Source organism: Salmo salar, chromosome 23 (genome assembly GCF_965601325.2).
Source record: "Salmo salar chromosome 23, fSalSal1, whole genome shotgun sequence".
NCBI lineage: Eukaryota > Metazoa > Chordata > Actinopteri > Salmoniformes > Salmonidae > Salmo > Salmo salar.
The window spans coordinates 1,196,100-1,215,137 of record NC_138313.1 but is presented as its reverse complement, the minus strand read 5'-3'; the positions used below and the strand labels follow the sequence as shown (position 1 = coordinate 1,215,137).

The 19,038-nt window shown below is 42.2% G+C and overlaps 2 protein-coding genes across 8 annotated transcripts in view; both read left to right on the top strand.

The window, feature by feature from the left end:
• The window catches only part of LOC106583880 (vesicle-fusing ATPase), a 50,507-nt gene extending 43,528 nt beyond the window's left edge, over window positions 1–6,979 (top strand). For 2 of the 3 annotated variants that reach the window (XM_014168499.3, XM_014168501.3), the window contains 9 exons: window positions 2,099–2,194; window positions 2,334–2,490; window positions 2,639–2,772; window positions 3,171–3,237; window positions 3,480–3,559; window positions 3,707–3,841; window positions 3,990–4,103; window positions 4,343–4,398; window positions 6,020–6,979. In XM_014168499.3, the coding sequence (XP_014023974.1) occupies window positions 2,099–2,194; window positions 2,334–2,490; window positions 2,639–2,772; window positions 3,171–3,237; window positions 3,480–3,559; window positions 3,707–3,841; window positions 3,990–4,103; window positions 4,343–4,398; window positions 6,020–6,062 (882 nt within the window). In that variant the 3' untranslated portion in view covers window positions 6,063–6,979. Of the gene's footprint in view, window positions 1–2,098; window positions 2,195–2,333; window positions 2,491–2,638; window positions 2,773–3,170; window positions 3,238–3,479; window positions 3,560–3,706; window positions 3,842–3,989; window positions 4,104–4,342; window positions 4,399–4,839; window positions 4,884–6,019 lie in introns of all 3 variants that reach the window. The other variant, XM_014168500.3, reaches the window with a different exon arrangement.
• Window positions 6,980–8,648: 1,669 nt separating this feature from the next.
• The window catches only part of LOC106583871 (thyroid hormone receptor alpha), a 107,071-nt gene continuing 96,681 nt past the window's right edge, over window positions 8,649–19,038 (top strand). For all 5 annotated transcript variants that reach the window (XM_082967861.1, XM_014168488.3, XM_082967864.1 and 2 more), the window contains exon 1: window positions 8,649–8,942. The gene's annotated coding sequence lies outside the window, so the exon portion shown is untranslated. The remainder of the gene's footprint in view (window positions 8,943–19,038) is intronic.

The following is a 19,038-nucleotide window of genomic DNA, read 5'->3' as shown; positions in this document are numbered from 1 at the left end:
AAGGTCCCCCTGCTCAAGCTAGCGCATGTCCAGTCCCATCTGAAGTTTGCCAATGACCATCTGGATGATCCAGAGGAGGAATGGGAGAAGGTCATGTGGTCTGATGAGACAAAAATAGAGCTTTTTGGTCTAAACTCCACTCGCTGTGTTTGGAGGAAGAAGAAGGATGAGTACAACCCCAAGAACACGTGAAGCATGGAGGTGGAAACATCATTCTTTGGGGATGCTTTTCTGCAAAGGGGACAGGACGACTGCACCCTATTGAGGGGAGGATGGATGGGGCCATGTATCGCGAGATCTTGGCCAACAACCTCCTTCCCTCAGTAAGAGCATTGAAGATGGGTTGTGGCTGGGTCTTCCAGCATGACAACGACCCGAAACACACAGCCAGGGCAACTGAGGAGTGGCTCCGTAAGAAGCATCTCAAGGTCCTGGAGTGGCCTAGCCAGTCTCCAGACCTGAACCCAATAGATAATCTTTGGAGGGAGCTGAAAGTCCGTATTGCCCAGCGACAGCCCCGAAACCTGAAGGATCTGGAGAAGGTCTGTATGGAAGAGTGGGCCAAAATCCCTGCTGCAGTGTGTGCAAACCTGGTCAAGAACTACAGGAAACGTATGATCTCTGTAATTGCAAACAAAGGTTTCTGTACCAAATATTAAGTTCTGCTTTTCTGATGTATCAAATACTTATGTCATGCAATAAAATGCCAATTAATTACTTAAAAATCATACAATGTGATTTTCTGGATTTTTGTTTTAGATTCCGTCTCTCACAATTGAAGTGTACCTATGATAAAAATTACAGACCTCTACATGCTTTGTAAGTATCAGTGTATATGATACTATATATGACACAATATCAGTGTGGATGACGGATCACCAGCTCAAGCTGAACCTCGGCAAGACGGAGCTGCTCTTCCTCCCGGGGAAGGACTGCCCGTTCCATGATCTCGCCATCACGGTTGACAACTCCCTTGTGTCCTCCTCCCAGAGTGCTAAGAACCTTGGCGTGATCCTGGACAACACCCTGTCGTTCTCCACTAACATCAAGGCGGTGACCCGATCCTGTAGGTTCATGCTCTACAACATTCGCAGAGTACGACCCTGCCTCACACAGGAAGCGGCGCAGGTCCTAATCCAGGCACTTGTCATCTCCCGTCTGGATTACTGCAACTCGCTGTTGGCTGGGCTCCCTGCCTGTGCCATTAAACCCCTACAACTCATCCAGAACGCCGCAGCCCGTCTGGTGTTCAACCTTCCCAAGTTCTCTCACGTCACCCCGCTCCTCCGCTCTCTCCACTGGCTTCCAGTTGAAGCTCGCATCCGCTACAAGACCATGGTGATTGCCTACGGAGCTGTGAAGGGAACGGCACCTCCATACCTTCAGGCTCTGATCAGGCCCTACACCCAAACAAGGGCACTGCGTTCATCCACCACTGGCCTGCTGGCCCCCCTACCTCTGAGGAAGCACAGTTCCCGCTCAGCCCAGTCAAAACTGTTCGCTGCTCTGGCACCCCAATGGTGGAACAAGCTCCCTCACGACGCCAGGACAGCGGAGTCAATCACCACCTTCCGGAGACACCTGAAACCCCACCTCTTTAAGGAATACCTAGGATAGGATAAAGTAATCCTTTTAACCCCCCCCCCCCCCCCTTAAAAGATTTAGATGCACTATTGTAAAGTGGTTGTTCCACTGGATATCATAAGGTGAATGCACCATTTTGTAAGTCGCTCTGGATAAGAGCGTCTGCTAAATGACTTAAATGTAATGTAAGTAGGAAACACTGCCGATTTTGCAGGTTATCAAATATTTGTTCTCCCCACTGTACATATTTAATTTTAGAAATAATTTTTTTATAAAAAAAAAAGTTAATTACATTTTTATTTGGCGAAGCCCGATGGCATTGCGCGTACCCCAGTCTGGGAATACCTGGCTTAGACTATCCAATTGACAGCTTTGAACACACATGACATGGTTAGACTCCACCCCTTAGCAATGTGCTTTCAGGGGCTTTTATTCATCTCTGCCATAACTTTGTCCTTTGTTAAGTTTACTGTATATCAGAGTCAGATCAGACTATTTATTTCTGTGGTTCCAGGCCACAGCCACAGTGGAGGTGGACACAGAGAGAGCCGAGAAGCTGCAGGTCACCAGAAGCGACTTCATGGGCTCCCTGAACAATGACATTAAACCAGTAAGTATCTCTCTACTATATGTGTATTTCAAAGGACAGTAAAAGTGAATAGGGTGTCATTTGAGATTGACCCTTAGACTGTCATTCCAATCCTAAAAAGTTTTGCCCACTCCCCCTCTTTATCCTCTTCCTCCCCCAGGCATTTGGTTCCAACCAGGAGGACTACGCCAGCTACATCATGAACGGCATCATCAAGTGGGGCGACCCTGTGACCCGTGTGCTGGATGACGGGGAGCTGCTGGTGCAGCAGACCAAGAACAGCGACCGCACACCACTGGTGGCTGTGCTACTGGAGGGTAGGCCTGACCACACACACACGTGTGAGCGAACACACATATACACATGCAAGTGAGCGTAGGCACATGCAGGTGGAGCGCACACACAGTTGAAAAACAGCCCCCCCCCTCTCTCTAATAGTCTTTATTTGTCCATCTGTCCTCTTAGGACCCCCTCACAGTGGAAAGACGGCCCTGGCTGCCCAAATCTCGGAGAGCTCAGAGTTCCCCTTCATTAAGATCTGTTCCCCAGACAAGATGATCGGTTTCTCCGAAAACTCCAAGTGCCTGGCTATCAAGAAGGTGGATGTGCACCATGAAAGAAAAATAGATACCTGCATACTGTTGAATGCTGCTGCAGTTTTATTAAGTGTTTTGACCCCGATGTCTTTGTAAGGCTGGCACCATGCCTATAGAAAGAGATGGCCACTGTGCCAGAATCTGGTCGAATGGTAGACTAGTTGTGGCGCTGCTGACTTTGGACCACGCATTGCCCCATAGAGTTGGTGGTTCGATCCCTGGGTCCCCCTCTCTTACTAGCTACTTCTCTCCAGTTTATCGGTCTCCCCCTTTTCCTATCTGATGTATCGATAACAACTAAGAGCAGAAGAAAGAGATTATTGCCAATACTTACTGTATGGTATTATTATACAGTCTTTTTGTGTTATTTAACTCTGTATCCCCTGCCTTCCTTCCCTCAGATCTTTGAGGATGCCTACAAGTCTCAGCTGAGCTGTGTGGTGGTGGATGACATTGAGCGTCTCCTAGGTGATTCTCTACCTCCACATTCCTCTGAAACCTCATTCTCCTTTTAGTCTAGTGGACCTCCTAATTCCATCTCTAGCGGAGCAACAAACTCGTATCTCTTTAACTTTCTAATGATGCTGCAGATAAACAAAACACTGTATCTAAAGCCAAGACCCAGTCTTCAATGCTAAAAGAATCAGCAGCAACACTAGTGGGTTCTGTCTGAAGTACTGTTCTGATTTCTTTGTGCTCCACTCCTTTAGACTACGTCCCCATTGGACCTCGCTTCTCCAACATGGTTCTCCAGGCCCTGCTGGTGCTGCTGAAGAAGACTCCTCCTAAAGTGAGTGTTCACTGTTCAGTTCAACATTACTTAATGCAGGTGTTGAGTTACATTAATGTGTTTATTTACACCAGTCTGTGTGTCTATGTGTATAAGTGTGTGCATGTACGTGTGTGTAACTCTGTCTGTGCTTTACTCTGTCTACAGGGCCGTAAGCTGTTGATCATTGGAACCACCAGCCGTAAGGAGGTGCTGCAGGAGATGGAGATGCTGGATGCCTTCAGTACCACCATCCACGTCCCCAACATCTCTACTGGAGAACACCTGGTGGAAGCCCTAGAGGTATGCACACACACGCACACACACCCACACACACAAACAAACAAGTGAACACACACAATATAAATATTGATGAAGAATTTTAGTAGCTAATGCTACTGTCTTGCTTGTGTGCCATTTTGTTTACTCATTGACATTGTATCCTTTGTAGCTACTAGGAAGCTTCACGGACGCAGAGCGGGTCACCATCGGCCAGCACGTCAAGGGAAAGAGGGTCTGGATTGGCATCAAGAAGCTCCTGATGCTAATCGAAATGTCTCTGCAGGTCAGTGGCAATCAGCACTCCTCCTCCTCATCATCGTTCAGCTGCAGAACAGTCGACCACAAGCATCATCCAGTAGCTATGGTCGCTAGAAAGGTCTCATGCCTCAAGAAGTGGTGCAAACGGTTTTATACGGTAGAGCCTGCATAATGCCACATATTTGCACTGTCAAGGTGTGTCTTCTTTTTCTTCTTCTGTAAACCACTGGTGTTAATCTTTGGTTTCCTGCTTCCTTCCTCCAGATGGATGTGGAGTACAGAGTCACTAAGTTCCTGCAGCTTCTTAGAGATGAGGGGGCGTGAGTACTCCCCAACCCCTCCCCCTTACCCACCCATGCAATCACCTTCACCCTGCCTGCCTGCAACTCAATCACAGCCACCCAATCACTTCCTTTCTTTGACTTTATAACCCTGCCTTCCTCTCTTGCATATCCATTACTCCATTTCAATCTCTGTGAATTTTACAACAAGGATACACAATAACAGGCACATATCTAAGGCTAAAGTAAAAAACACAATTTACTATATTACTAGTAGTACTAGTACATCAGTATTACTTATTTGACTGACACACTGACACATGAGATCCTATGAACATGAAACACTGTATCACGCTTGTTCATGTTCTTGAAGAGGGCTATGAATAAAGTTGTCATACTATCACTTTACTTGCCCACTGGCTGCCAATGCAGTCAGTGTATCAGTCGTTGACCGGTGTGATCTCATTTTGTCATCACCAGGTTGGATGACGCCAAGCACATCCGAATTTAAGCTGTCGCTGAGGGTAAGGCCATCAGTAGAAGCTACGAGGCTAGCTACCCAGACATTTAACTAGCTTCCCTAGCTACCGCCTCTAGCTTTAGGGAATAGCTTCCCTCATTCAGCTTCATTACAAGGATGCCAATGTTTTAGAGCTCTAGAAGGCCCTGCTGGCACTTCTGAGATCGTTCCTGTAACTATTTACATACCCATTTACGAGGAATACCCTCTGACCAGTTTGTGCTATGAGCAACCAAATTCTACATTTCAATGATCACATTATCAAACAATGACATCAAGCATATACAGTTGCGGTCAAATATATCAGCTTATGGAAACTGATTTAACACTTGTCATTAAAGAAGCTATTGTTTAGGTAAACTGACATCAGCTGTGAAGACATTTTATAACATTTTATGTCATTATAATGACCGCGTTATGAGGTTGTTACAGAAGATTTATATGCATGACGTACCTGCCACTCCTGTGCCTCAATCATGTCGATGTAATAAAAACATTACATAAGACAACCTTATGATCATTCCCTCCCTATGTCATGACATATTGTCCAGATTTAGTGGCTGATATGACCCTGCTGTGATAGTCTCTGACAATGGACACCACTTATTCAAAATCAGGGGTGCATAGCCTCAGTCCTCAAGCCCTTTGAACTACAGACCGACTTCTACCTGGGAATCTGTGACATCAAGTACCAGGGAGAAACAAAAGCAGCAAGACTGCAGAACCCTAGGGCCTGAGTTGTGCACCCCTGTCCTAGATTGCTGTTTTTTTTTTTTTACAAATTGTTCTGAAGCATTTTTGCAAGATTTGAGGAAAGCTAGCCAACAAAATGAAGTCTTTGCTTTCCTTTTGAATAGACATTCTACACAATTACCGTATATTAGAAAGGTCATTAAAGTGCTAAAATTACTGTTTAAAGATATAGTTCACCATTATGGTTCTCTTCTTGTTTTATAGCATATCCTGTTCAACATTTTTTTTCTGCCTTTTTTTGTTGTTGTGTGAGTACATGCTGTAGTACAGTAGGATGTGGTTTATGATACGTCAGGTGTTTAAGGTTGGGGACACTGGTAAATCATTGTCACCTAAAGGAGTCTGAATCAGTTTTATTCTCATCTCTCCACACGTCTGTCTCTCCAGAGAACGCACCGACCGCAATGACCGCAGCTACAAGTTCGACTAGAGCTGAAGGAGCGTCTGACCAAGAGACAAAAGGAGGAGAGGAGGACGTCCTCTGTTCGTCATCCATTCTCATCCAACCAATCCGAGAGGGAGAAGAAGTCGTCCCCTCTCACCCACGCATGTTTCAGCGGCAACTGTCGTCATCATCCATCCACCTGACACTATCGACATATCACATTACAGAAACCTATTGAAAATCGCACTGTTCCAATATGTTATCTGTATGAAATGCAATATGGATTGCAAAGTCCTGTCTTGTGCATTGTGCGTATATTTAGCCATGTATGTTTTAGCTTTCTGTATTTACAGCACTGTGTATCTGTCTTGCTATCTATATTTATTCAGACCAGTAGATATATCAGTCTTGAAAACATGATATATGTATTATATATGCACATAGATTCATATGAAGCGCAAGTCATCAAAATATTTTGAGTATTCAGATGATAACATACAGTGTAGTGGAAGTGAGAAGTGTCGTTTCTGGTGTAACTGTATTTCCCTCTACCCTTATTATTTATTTTCTGTACATAGTATATATTAAATACAGTATATCATTAATTACTTCAAATCATTCTATTGAGTAATATATATCAGTATCGTTGTTCATCTCAATACAAACTTGAAGATTGTGAATGAATAAGCATTGCTTCTGTGTGTGCCTGTAAGAGTGAGTGTGTCTGTGCGTAAGTACAGTATGTGTGTGTAGTTTAATCCAAATTTGACCAGTCTTTTGTTGTGATGCATTTGTTAATTTATTACTTTATTTATTACATGTGAACAGTACTTGTTGTCAAAGGCTCTTTTTATGTTCTGTCAATTGACCATGTGTGTCAACATACAGATGTATTATTGCAATAAATTATGTTTTTGGAAATGATTACAAATTAATTAAAAAAAGTAAGCTTGAGTCAATAAGTATTCAACACTTTTATTATGGCAAACCTAAATAAGTTCAGTAGTATTTTTTTTATTACCAAGTCACATAAGTTGGATAGCATCATCAGCATTTGTGGGTTTGAATACAGGCTCAAAATGGCCAGAAACAAAGGACTTTCTTCTGAAACTCGTCAGTCTATTCTTGTTCTGAGAAATGAAGGCTATTCCATGTGAGAAATTGCCAAGAAACTGAAGATCTGGTACAACGCTGTGTATTACTCCCTTCACAGAACAGCGAAAATTGTCTCTAACCAGAATAGAAAGAGGAGTGGGAGGCCCCGGTGCACAACTGAGCAAGAAGTACATTAGAGTGTGTAGTGTGAGAAACAAATGCCTCACAAGTCCTCAACAGGCAGCTTCAATAAATAGTACCTGCAAAACACCAGTCTCAACGTTAACAGTGAAGAGGCAACTACGGTATCCGTAACAGATTAAACAAACATTTGGATATTGTCAAATTTAAACAAACTACTGACACAAATAAACAAACAGTGGACCACACCACAAACTTTCACAGCACAGTTTAACCTACACATGACCTTTAGGGACAAAGCGCTCATCTGGACAGGTGTACACTGTAAGGGCATGATTTTATACCATTTTAAATCTTCCCCACTAATAAAGGTCCCTTTGGAAACACTGACCAACTTTTTGTTTCCTACCCTGTCATACTATTGTTTAATTAAAGGCAATGAAAAAACGTGATTTCCTGTGTTTTATATATATTTCCACAATTGTGAAAATTATGATAATACCCTTTTAGTGTAAGTGCTGTTTGAAAAGACCACCTGAAATTGCAGCCTGTTTTGGTGGGATGGCGTTTTGTCCCACCCTGGTGACATCGCCAGGCAATGAATTAGCTAATACACCAATAACAAAGAGAGATCCAATAACTGCTAACTTTCAGTTTTCCCCTCCCCACTCAGACCACTCCCAAGACATTCCTAGCAAAAGTCTTGCTTGAAAAATTGCTCTTTACTAAGAAGTTATTTTTGTTTCTTGTTCACCAGTTTAATAAAAAAAAAAATTACAGTAATGTACTTAATTGTTACCCAGAAATTATTTGATATTGAGATAAAAATGGCTGCATTGGCCCAATAAAAATCTGCACTTTCTTGTGAAATTTTTTTTTTAATGTTATTTTAGGGCTTTCCAGAATGTCGCTAGTTCGGCATGACCGGAGTCACCGTTTTTGTGTCACGAAATGAAGAAAAAAAAATATCTGCGCTTTGTTGTGAAAATGGTTCTAAAATCTTTTTTTTAGGCCTGTCCAAAATGTCGCTAGTTGTCACTGTACATAATTCAACAAGCAGTTGTGCTCTATAGCAGGGTTTCCCAAACTCTGTCCTTGGGTCCCCTGGGTGCACATTTCGTTTTTTGCCCAAGCGCTACACAGCTAATTAAAATAATCAACTCATCACCAAACTTTGATGATTTTAATCAGCTGTGTAGTGTTAGGGCAAAAAATCAAAACCTAGTTTGGGAAACCCTGATCTATAGGGTTGTGCTAGAGCTATGGTGTTGAACTGCAGCTTTGACGTTGCCCTGTAGAGAGCAGTAGACATTTTGATAAAACTCTCTTGGCTGCACACTGCACGCACCCATACTGTAAAGGGGAGGGGCCTATGTAGTATTACTGTCTGTTACGTTTCCCGGTCGTAGCAGTGGAATGTGAACGGTGCTAAAATGTCCATAGTGGAAAACCAGAGTATTAAGAGCTCATTTACTCCGTTTCTGAAATAGTCTGCTCAACGCAGCGTGTTTACAGATGGTTGGTTAACGGTTGCCGTCTGATAAGTTCGAAACTGCGTTGTGCGTTAAATTCCTGACCAGGAGATACGTACGACTACCACCGGTAGCCAGGGAAACTGGTTGGATTTGACACTTGTATCGGCCCGGGACTGTCACCGAGAAGGCACCTACTTCATTCGTCTGCGGCAAGGTGAGTGCTGCTGTCATCTTGTCAACTCGAGCAGTAAAGCCCATACGAATGGTGTCCATTCATTACTATTTTCCCATTTAGTAGCAAGGTCAGTCTGTGCAGTCAGACATATTCTGGAATGCAAGGCAACACTTTGCTACCACAGTTTGGCCTCGTTTTGTCTTGGCAAGGCAATTTGCGTGGCTACTGTAACATTGTGAAACTGTTTTGTCAGAGGGGGCTTGTGATCTTGCCGTAATGAGAACATTAGTAGCCTACTTATTGTTTTATCCAGTTCTTTTCAAATGAATGTGTTCTCAGTGAAATGTGTTTCTGCTTTGCGCGGTCAAAGTAAATTCCTTTGGAATGACATCCATAGCTTTGGTATTGGTATTTTGGTGTTATTAGTATTCCCAGTAGTTGGTGCAAAAGCACCAGCTACTCTTCCTGGGGTCCACACAAAACATGAAACATGACATAATACATAACATTAATAGACTAATAGACAAGAACAGCTCAAGGACAGAACTACATACATTTTCGTGCACGTTCACAACAGCCATTGGGGTTGTTGTGAACGTGAAAAGTCCTAGGTACTTATAGAAGGACAATGTTAGCCTACATGAACTGGCATGCGTCCGTCCCCCCAAAAAATCAACATAGTCAATATTAGTGTAGCAAATGGAACACTCAAAGTGTGGATTTGATCAAGTTAATCTGTCACTATTTAGCTGCATCCTCCCACGTGTCATGAAGGCGAATATGGCTGCTGTAAAACATTTCAGTTATTAATTTGTGTCCATTATTAGCCAAACTAGAAGCCTACAATAGCCTACAAATAGGGAAAAGTGCAATTATAGCATACAGCCTAGGTTAGCCTAAAACTCTCTCTAGCCTACATTTATAAGTTAATTTAGCCTCATGTTGATTGGCCTATGGTTCCTTTCAGTGGAGGTTCCTCAGAGGATGAAGGGGAGGACCATCCTCCTCAGAGAATTTCATAAAAATATTGGAACATTTAAAAAGTTATTTTGAGATTAATTGACACCAAATATATTCAAGTCATCAAATAATTGATTAAAACACACTGTTTTGCAATGAAGGTGTATAGGAGCTTCAGCAGCATGGAGGACAGCTAGCTTCTGTCCTCCCCTGGGTACATTGCCTTCAATACAAAAATAGGAGGCTCTTGGTTCTCACCCCCTTCCATAGACTTACACAATATTTATGACAACCTCCAGAGGACGTCCTCCAACCTATCGAAGCTCTTGCAGCATGAACTGACAAGTTGTCCACTCAATCAAAGGATCAGAGAATGAATCTATTACTGAAAGCATAAGCTACAGCTAGCAAGCAATGCAGTGCATAAAATGTGGTGAGTAGTTGACTCAAAGAAAGACAATAGTTTAACAGTTTTGAACAAATACATTTCTTCCAAAATTAAGGAGAAGCGAGAGAGCTATGTTTGGTTGAATGTATTTATTTACTTACTTAGCTAGCTAAATGCAGCTATCTAGTTTAGCCTACTCAAACACCCGGCACACACAGAGAGGGATTTTATGTTAGCTAGCTGACTTTGGCTTATCCAACACTAGAACTCTTCAAAGTCAAGGTAAGCTTTTGGTTTTATTAATTTATTGCCACCGGGGCCTGCCAGTGCTAAACTGCATTCTGACTGTACACTGTACTTCATGATTGTAGCGGGTTTACTAAAGTGTTAATTCTAGTCGCTATGTTGACTATGAAGTGACCACGATGTAGGCTGTGCGTAGCGGTTAGCAGTCATGCTATGGTTTGGCTTGGAAAGTTTTTTTTTGCCTGGTCACAGACAGCTGATGTGTTGTGCACTAAAGTCCACAAGTGAAGGGAAAAGGTGAGAAGAGGAGAGCTCATATATAGTTGCGAGAAGGAATGTTATGTATATACAAGGAGCAAAGTGATCATGCTGTTTTTATATGGCTGCTATGAAAGTGAACTGAGTTTGCGTGTGATCAAGGGGTGTGTGTTCATTCTGCCGATTCTGTTGAAAAACCTTTCATAAACAGAAGCAAATGGAATGAAACAGGGATAAACATACTTGAATTCGTCCAATGGAAACTCATTTGCAACTGTTTGACTAACGGTGTAAACGTTCATTCATAGGCAAGGTTGTAGCAACCTCATGACGGGTACAGGGAAAATGTCAATATCATGCAGTAGCCTATACCTATCAATGTTACATTGAGCTGGGTGAATGGAATATGAATGACAGTCATCCAATATGCAGTAATAGAAATAAGGCCATGCTCATGAAAATATAAATCCTCCTCCCTCATCTTAAACGGCACGGACCGCCACTGGTTCCTTTGGATATTTGATAGTTCCCCAAACACTGAATAGCCAGCCCACTGTTGTAGATCTGCATAAACATGTCTAGGCTACTGTTCAAAGGGAAATGACACTGTCAATAGGAAAGGCTGTAATTCACCTGGTAGGGTTATAGTTTGTACAGCTTATAAAACATCTAAGGAACTTTTCCAAGTAGCCTTTATAGGCCTACTATCATTAGAAATAATCTTCTGATAAAATGTTATATCCTACTCCTTATAGTAAAAACACTTTAAGAAACTATTTGCTCTCTGAATTGAAAGAATATGACTTTGAATGAGTAGCCTATTATTTAAATGAGTGAGTGTGTTTTTAATGGGATATCTTAAAACTCACGACGCCAGGACAGCGGAGTCAATCACCACCTTCCGGAGACACCTGAAACCCCACCTCTTTAAGGAATACCTGGGATAGGATAAAGTAATCCTTCTAACCCCCCCTTAAAAGATTTAGATGCACTATTGTAAAGTGGTTGTTCCACTGGATATTATAAGTTGAATGCACCAATTTGTAAGTCGCTCTGGATAAGAGCGTCTGCTAAATGACTTAACCTCTATGGGCTAGGTGGGACGCTAGCGTGCCACCCGTGGTGCACTCCATCAACAGCAGGTGCATTTCAAGAGCGGCAAATTTGAATCCAAATAAATGTCAAAATTCAAATTTTTCAAACATACAACTATTTTACACCCTTTGAAAGATAAACATCTCCTTAATCTAACCACGTTTTACGATTTCAAAAAGGTTTTACGGCGAAAGCATAAATTTAGAGTATGTTAGGACAGTACATTTACAAGAGTTGTGTGTAATGTTTTGTCAAGTCAAAGACAGGGTCACCAAAACCATAAAACCAGCTAAAATGATGCACTAACCTTTTACAATCTCCATCAGATGACACTCCTAGGACATTATATTAGACAATGCATGCATTTTTAGTTCTATCAAGTTCATATTTATATCCAAAAACAGCGTTTTACTATGGCATTGATGTTGAGGAAATCGTTTCCCTCCAATAACCGGCAGTCAAGTCAGCGTCACAAATTAAATAATTAAAATTAGAAAACATTGGTAAAATATTATATTGTCATTTAAAGAATTATAGATTTACATCTCTTGAACGCAATCAACTTGCCAGATTTAAAAATAACCTTACTGGGAAATCACACTTTGCAATAATCTGAGCACTGCGCCCAGAAAAATACGCGTTGCGATACAGACTAGACGTCATGTTGGGGAGATCTAAAATCGAAAATACTATGTAAATAATCCATTACCTTTGATTCTCTTCATCAGATGTCACTTCCAGGTATCACAGGTCCATAACGAATGTAGTTTTGTTCAAAAAAGCTCATCATTTATGTCCAAAAATCTCCGTCTTGTTAGCACATGATCTAAGCCAGCCGGACTTCTCGTCATGAACGAGGGGAAAAAATATATTTACGTTCGTTCAAACATGTCAAACGTTGTATAGCATAAATCATTAGGGCCTTTTTTAACCAGAACATGAATAATATTCAAGGTGGACGAATGCATACTCTTTTATAACGTATTGGAACGAGGGTACCCAACATGAACTCGCGCGCCAGGTGTCTAATGGGACATCATCGTTCCATGGCTCTTGTTCGGTCAGATCTCCCTCCAGAAGACTCAAAACACTTTGTAAAGGCTGGTGACATCTAGTGGAAGCAATAGGAAGTGCCAAAATATTCCTCAGCCCCTGTGTTTTTCAATGGGATAGGTTTAAAGTCAATACAACACATCAGGTATCCACTTCCTGTCAGAAAATGTCTCAGGGTTTTGCCTGCCAAATGAGTTCTGTTATACTCACAGACACCATTCAAACAGTTTTAGAAACTTTAGAGTGTTTTCTATCCATATATAATAAGTATATGCATATTCTAGTTACTGGGTAGGATTAGTAACCAGATTAAATCGGGTACATTTTTTTATCCAGACGTGCAAATGCTGCCCCCTAGCCCTAACAGGTTTTAAATGTAAAACCCGTGAGTGAGAGAAGGGCAAATGGGTTGGGAAATGAGAGTTTGGTTGATCACCCAATAATCTGAATTCATTGCACCAGTTATGTCAGAAGCTACAAGGCAGCCCTGTCTGCTCATCGTCAACACTGCACCACCAATACATAGATTTAGCCCCGATATGTCGCGCACAGCCGGGCATGGCAGTTCATCATGCAGAGCAATGAACGGAGAAAGAGAAAAAATTGTTTATACAATAGTGTGGGATTGTGACACACAATTCGGAACACCCCCCCACCCCCCCAAGCATCCCATTGGTTCCTGCATGAACGCCCCACCCCTCGAGCATGCCATCTTCATGCTTGTGTGACCCTTTTGATATTCTGGATTTCCCCTGATTGTCTATGTGGTTAAAATGTGTGTCAAAAGGGAAATAAAAGTATTATCAGAGTTTTTCGGGAAGGAGGATAGCTACCTATCCTGCCTGCTGTGTAACGGAGTTCTAGATAGCTAGCTAATATAGTGTCTTTTGCTCCCACCTGCCTAACACCTGTTCTCGCTGTCGTTAATAGAATTGCGGGAAAGCAGTGCCCAACAGGTGTAAAGACACTGTCTTCCGGTATCCTAGCCAGCTAGCTACCGTTGTTGCCCCCGCCTCTTCATCTTCTTCTGTGGGGTTTATCGGCAGTAGGCATCCAACGTTATGGTGCATTTCCGCCACCTACTGTACTGGAGTGCCCCCGTCTTCCACCTGTGTACCGAAGGCCCTAGCTTAAAAATGGACCAATATAAGTATATATGCAGGAATGCAAGCCGCAATTACACCCTTCTCAGTTTATATGCATGGTATAGCCGCTGTAGACAGGGAACAAGGTGTAATAAATGGTAATGGCTTCATATATAGTGTTGTGCCTATGTTATAAATAGTATTGGTTTCAAATCTATTTTTAAATTACAATTATTTTTGTTTCTCATAGTCATCCATTTGGGAGAGATTGACAGTTAAATCATCATAAACTTTTGGCCACGACTGTATTGAGAATAACATAAATATACATTTTCACAAAGTCTGCTGCCTCAGTTTGTATGATGTCAATTTGCATATACTCCAGAATGTTATAAAGAGTGATCAGATGAATTGCAATTAATTGCAATGTCCCTCTTTGCCATGCAAATGAACTGAATCCCCCAAAAACATTTCCACTGCATTTCAGCCCTGCCACAAAAGGACCAGCTGACATCATGTCAGTGATTCTCTCATTAACACAGGTGTGAGTGTTGACGAGGACAAGGCTGGAGATCACTCTGTCATGCTGATTGAGTTCGAATAACAGACTGGAAGCTTCAAAAGGAGGGTGGTGCTTGGAATCATTGTTCTTCCTCTGTCAACCATGGTTACCTCCAAGGAAACACGTGCCATCATCATTGCTTTGCACAAAAGGGGCTTCACATGCAAGGATATTGCTGCCAGTAAGATTGCACCTAAATCAACCATTTATCGGATCATCAAGAACTTCAAGGAGAACGGTTCAAATGTTGTGAAGAAGGCTTCAGGGTGCCCAAGAAAGTCCAGCAAGCGCCAGAACCGTCTCCTAAAGTTGATTCAGCTGCGGGATCTGGGCACCACCAGTACAGAGCTTGCTCAGGAATGGCAGCAGGCAGGTGTGAGTGCATCTGCATGCACAGTGAGGCGAAGACTTTTGGAGGATGGCCAGGTGTCAAGAAGGGCAGCAAAGAAGCCACTTCTCTCTAGGAAAAATATCAGGGACAGACTGATATTCTGCAGAAGGTACAGGGATTGGACTGCTGAAGACTGGGGTAAAGTCATTTTCTCTGATGAATCCCCTTTTCGATTGTTTGGGGTATCCGGAAAAAAGCTTGTCCGGAGAAGACAAAGTGAGCGCTACCATCAGTCCTGTGTCATGCCAACAGTAAAGCATCCTGAGACCATTCATGTGTGGGGTTGCTTCTCAGCCAAGGGAGTGGGCTCACTCACAATGTTGCCTAAGAACACAGCCATGAATTAAGAACACATCCTCCGAGAGCAACTTCTCCCAACCACCCAGGAACAGTTTGGTGACGAACAATGCCTATTCCAGCACGATGGAGCACCTTGCCATAAGGCAAAAGTGATAACTAAGTGGCTCGGGGAACAAAACATTGATATTTTGGGTCCATGGCCAGGAAACTCCCCAGACCTTAATCCCATTGAGAACTTGTGGTCAATCCTCAAGAGGCGGGTGGACAAACAAAAACCCACAAATTCTGACATAATGCAAGAATGCCCAGAAGTTAATTGATAGTATGCCAGGGCAGATTGCAGAGGTCTTGAAAAAGAAGGATCAACACTGCAAATATTGACTCTTTGCATCAACTTCATGTAATTGTCAATAAAAGCCTTTGACACTTATGAAATGCTTGTAATTATACTTCAGTATTCCATAGTAACATCTAACAAAAATATCTAAAGACACTGAAGCAGCAAACTTTGTAAATAAATATGTGTGTCGTTCTCAGAACTTTTGGCCATGACTGTACACCAAACAGGGACATCGATCTATTTCAAATTTGTTACCATGGTGAATATAGGATCTTATAAGTGCCCCCATTTTTAGACCTTGACTTCCAGCCATGATTGCAAACACAAGCCTCTGCCAAAGTGCTAGTATGCTAGCTGTTCCTGTAGACTTCCAATCATTGCATTAATGCTAGTTAGCAAATCCTTGTGAAACTACCTCTTATCCACAAGTTTATCTGACTCTGGGGAGGTATATACACAAGGCTTCATTGCCAAAATCCAGAACTATCCCTTTAAGGCTGGATTAGTAATAACTCCCAGAGGACTGGCATTGTTTTGAGGGAAAGCCCAGGCAGGCAGGCAGACAGGAAACCCCCACATCCATGTTGTGATGGGACGGAGGACTTAACAAGCTCCACTATGCTGGGCCTATCAGAGAGGGCCATCAGGCATGAGAAAGTGGCCACATGAGAAAGTGGCCTATCTGCCCGGGGAAGACATTAAAAGACGCGTTCAGCCGCTCCACCACTAGCAGCTAGCAGCCCTATAGGAGCTGAGGGCCAATTCGCTACCTCTCTTTCTCCCCTGAAGGATACACTTGATCACTCCACTCCTCCTCATGGAGTTAAAATAGAAGGGCTGGTGAAAGAAGCATGGTGAAAAGAAACTACAATTATCTCATGCTTACACAGATCCAATGCTTTCCAGCTTCTCGTGTACAGGGACATTTGATCCTAAATCTGTTGTTTTGCATGGAGAGAAATTGGAGTGGAAGAAATCTCATGATTGGGTAAACCCTGTTTTCCCCTCTCTGCTCGGCTTGCCCTGCTTATATAGATTCAAGCCAGGTCATCAGAGTTAAAGGAGTAGTTCACTATTGATGGGTTTGGATTTCTGAACTTGAAATGTTATTAATCGTTAGTTATAATAGAGACCTGATGGGTGCCATAGCCGAGGGGCTACACCAGAGGTTAATGGTTATCTGTAGGGGGAAGGTATATGGTGGGTGCAATTAAGCTTGGAATGTACTGAGTGTAGGGAAAGCGATTACATATGACAGGCATTGATAAGGGGAGAGAGCCATGGATTAGTGATGAAGGGGGTCGAGGTTAGGTCACGTTAAGGGAGAAAGAAAAGTTTATTGCCCGTATCACTTAGTTTCCTGCCTAACAATAAAGATGCAATGTTTAGCGAGAAGGAGGAGACTCCACCCAAAGGGGGGTACAAATACCAGCTCTCTTGTAAACATGTTTTTGTCTGTTCAGCTGTTTGATCTTTTGGGAAGAATAAACTTGGTTTAAGCTTTCATAGTGTCCGTCGAGTTCTTACTCTGATAATTAGAACCTAACATGCTGACCACACCGCGAGCGTTGCAAAATCATTTAAAAAATACACGTTATTCAATTATTGCACCCACACCGCTCACGCGCCAACGAGCGTCTATGTTGCCAAGCGCTAAAATAGAAGTCAGCTCGATTTGTGATGCTGAACGTGGTGCAAGTCCTGCCTCTCCCATCTCCTCATTGGTTTATAGAAGCAGATACCCACGTGGGTGATTGAAAGATGAACTGAGTTCGGTCAGTCGTCCTGGTAACAATAAAAGATGCCAATCGCTATATAAAGTCCAAAGAAGAAAAAGCCTGGAAGGAGGAGAGATGACTAGAAACAATTTGGTTTTATGTGTGGATTAATTGTGGTAAAAAATAAGGCCTAGGTTGTTTGCCCAATTTGTGCAGCCCTAAGTGGCAGTGTGAAAATGATCTCAAATGAGTGCAGGAAATGCAGAAATGGATGAAAATGCAAAAAAATAAAAAATTGGTTGAATTGAACAGTATAAAACAACCAGAATGGAGAAAGACCCATTGAAATCACTTAGAATGTGTTTCCTCCCTAGGTCACACACTACTCATAAAGCAAATGTTATTTTGAACTTTTATTATTAAAAACCATAAATACTGTCATATTGTTTTGAAATACCATTATATGATATTTTGACCATATGCACACCCATCCATATGGCAACTCACTCACTCCCATGCTATCTCCATAGGGCCAAGTCTGTGTACATATGCCGTAGCTTAATTTGACCCAGTTTTTCACAGAAGGAAAATACTCCTGCAGCAGGAGGACATTTTAATTATTTTGTGGATTATAATTCATGTACATTTTTTTTTGTATGGGTTGTATGCGTCACAGTCTCACCATGTGAGTTTTCTTATGTGTGTGATGTCAGAATTCGCTATACATGTATTGTTACGCAACAGGACAGTTAACCCGCGCTGCCCTCAATCCAAGACACACTGCCTGCTAATTATCTACAGGTTATGTTTAAACTTGTCAATTTTATATGATTTTCGAACAACCATTTGAAATTAGGTGCATTCCACCTCAGTAATTCACATAGAAGTAGCACATTTCACTGTGGCGGACAATTTACGTTTGAGTCATGCTATGCTAATGTAACGTGAGGAATATCTAGATGAGCAGGACAAACTTCTCTCTTCGATGCAAACTCAAGCACTCCCCCAGTGTTTCCTCCAGTCAGAACAGAACCTGGCCAAACTTTTTCCCCCGGATGCATTTTCCGGCTGGCGCCTGCATTGTCATATATATATCTTTTTTTTATAATTATTTATTACAAAAACACAAGGAAGGGTTAACATTAAAGTATTAGAACATGAAGGACAAACAATACAGCATCAAGACACTATCAAACATGTATCAGTCTTTCCGCAACAGTTCCATCCTTATGTGTGAGGGTGCGTGTGCATGATAGTGATATAAAATATGTCAGTTTCCTTTTTCATGATCACAATCTTGTGAAACCCGAACCCTCCAAGATCCCCCCCACAGTTCCCCAATAGCTGTCCCTCAACCATTCGAGATTTCTCTCACAGTCTCCCCTCCGGAAAAATAAAAAATACAATTAATTCCATTCCCCACCCCCAAGAACCCCCCAATGCACCAACAACCAAGAGAAGGAACTAAAGAGAAAAAAGGAAAAGACAGAAAACAGCAAACAACAATGAAAAAAATAAATGTAAAACAAAGGACATCAAGGACAACTGAGATCATAACAGCAATGTCTACTTTATATGTTTGTGTGCATGTCTGGCACTATTACATGTATTTGTGTGTTCTTGTATGTGTTTATTTGAATGAGTGTGTGTGAATATGCATGTGTAGAAACACCTGCATGGCATCAGCCTCAGGCAAACCGGCATTAGTTGTAAAAACACTGCCACTTAGTATCATTGAA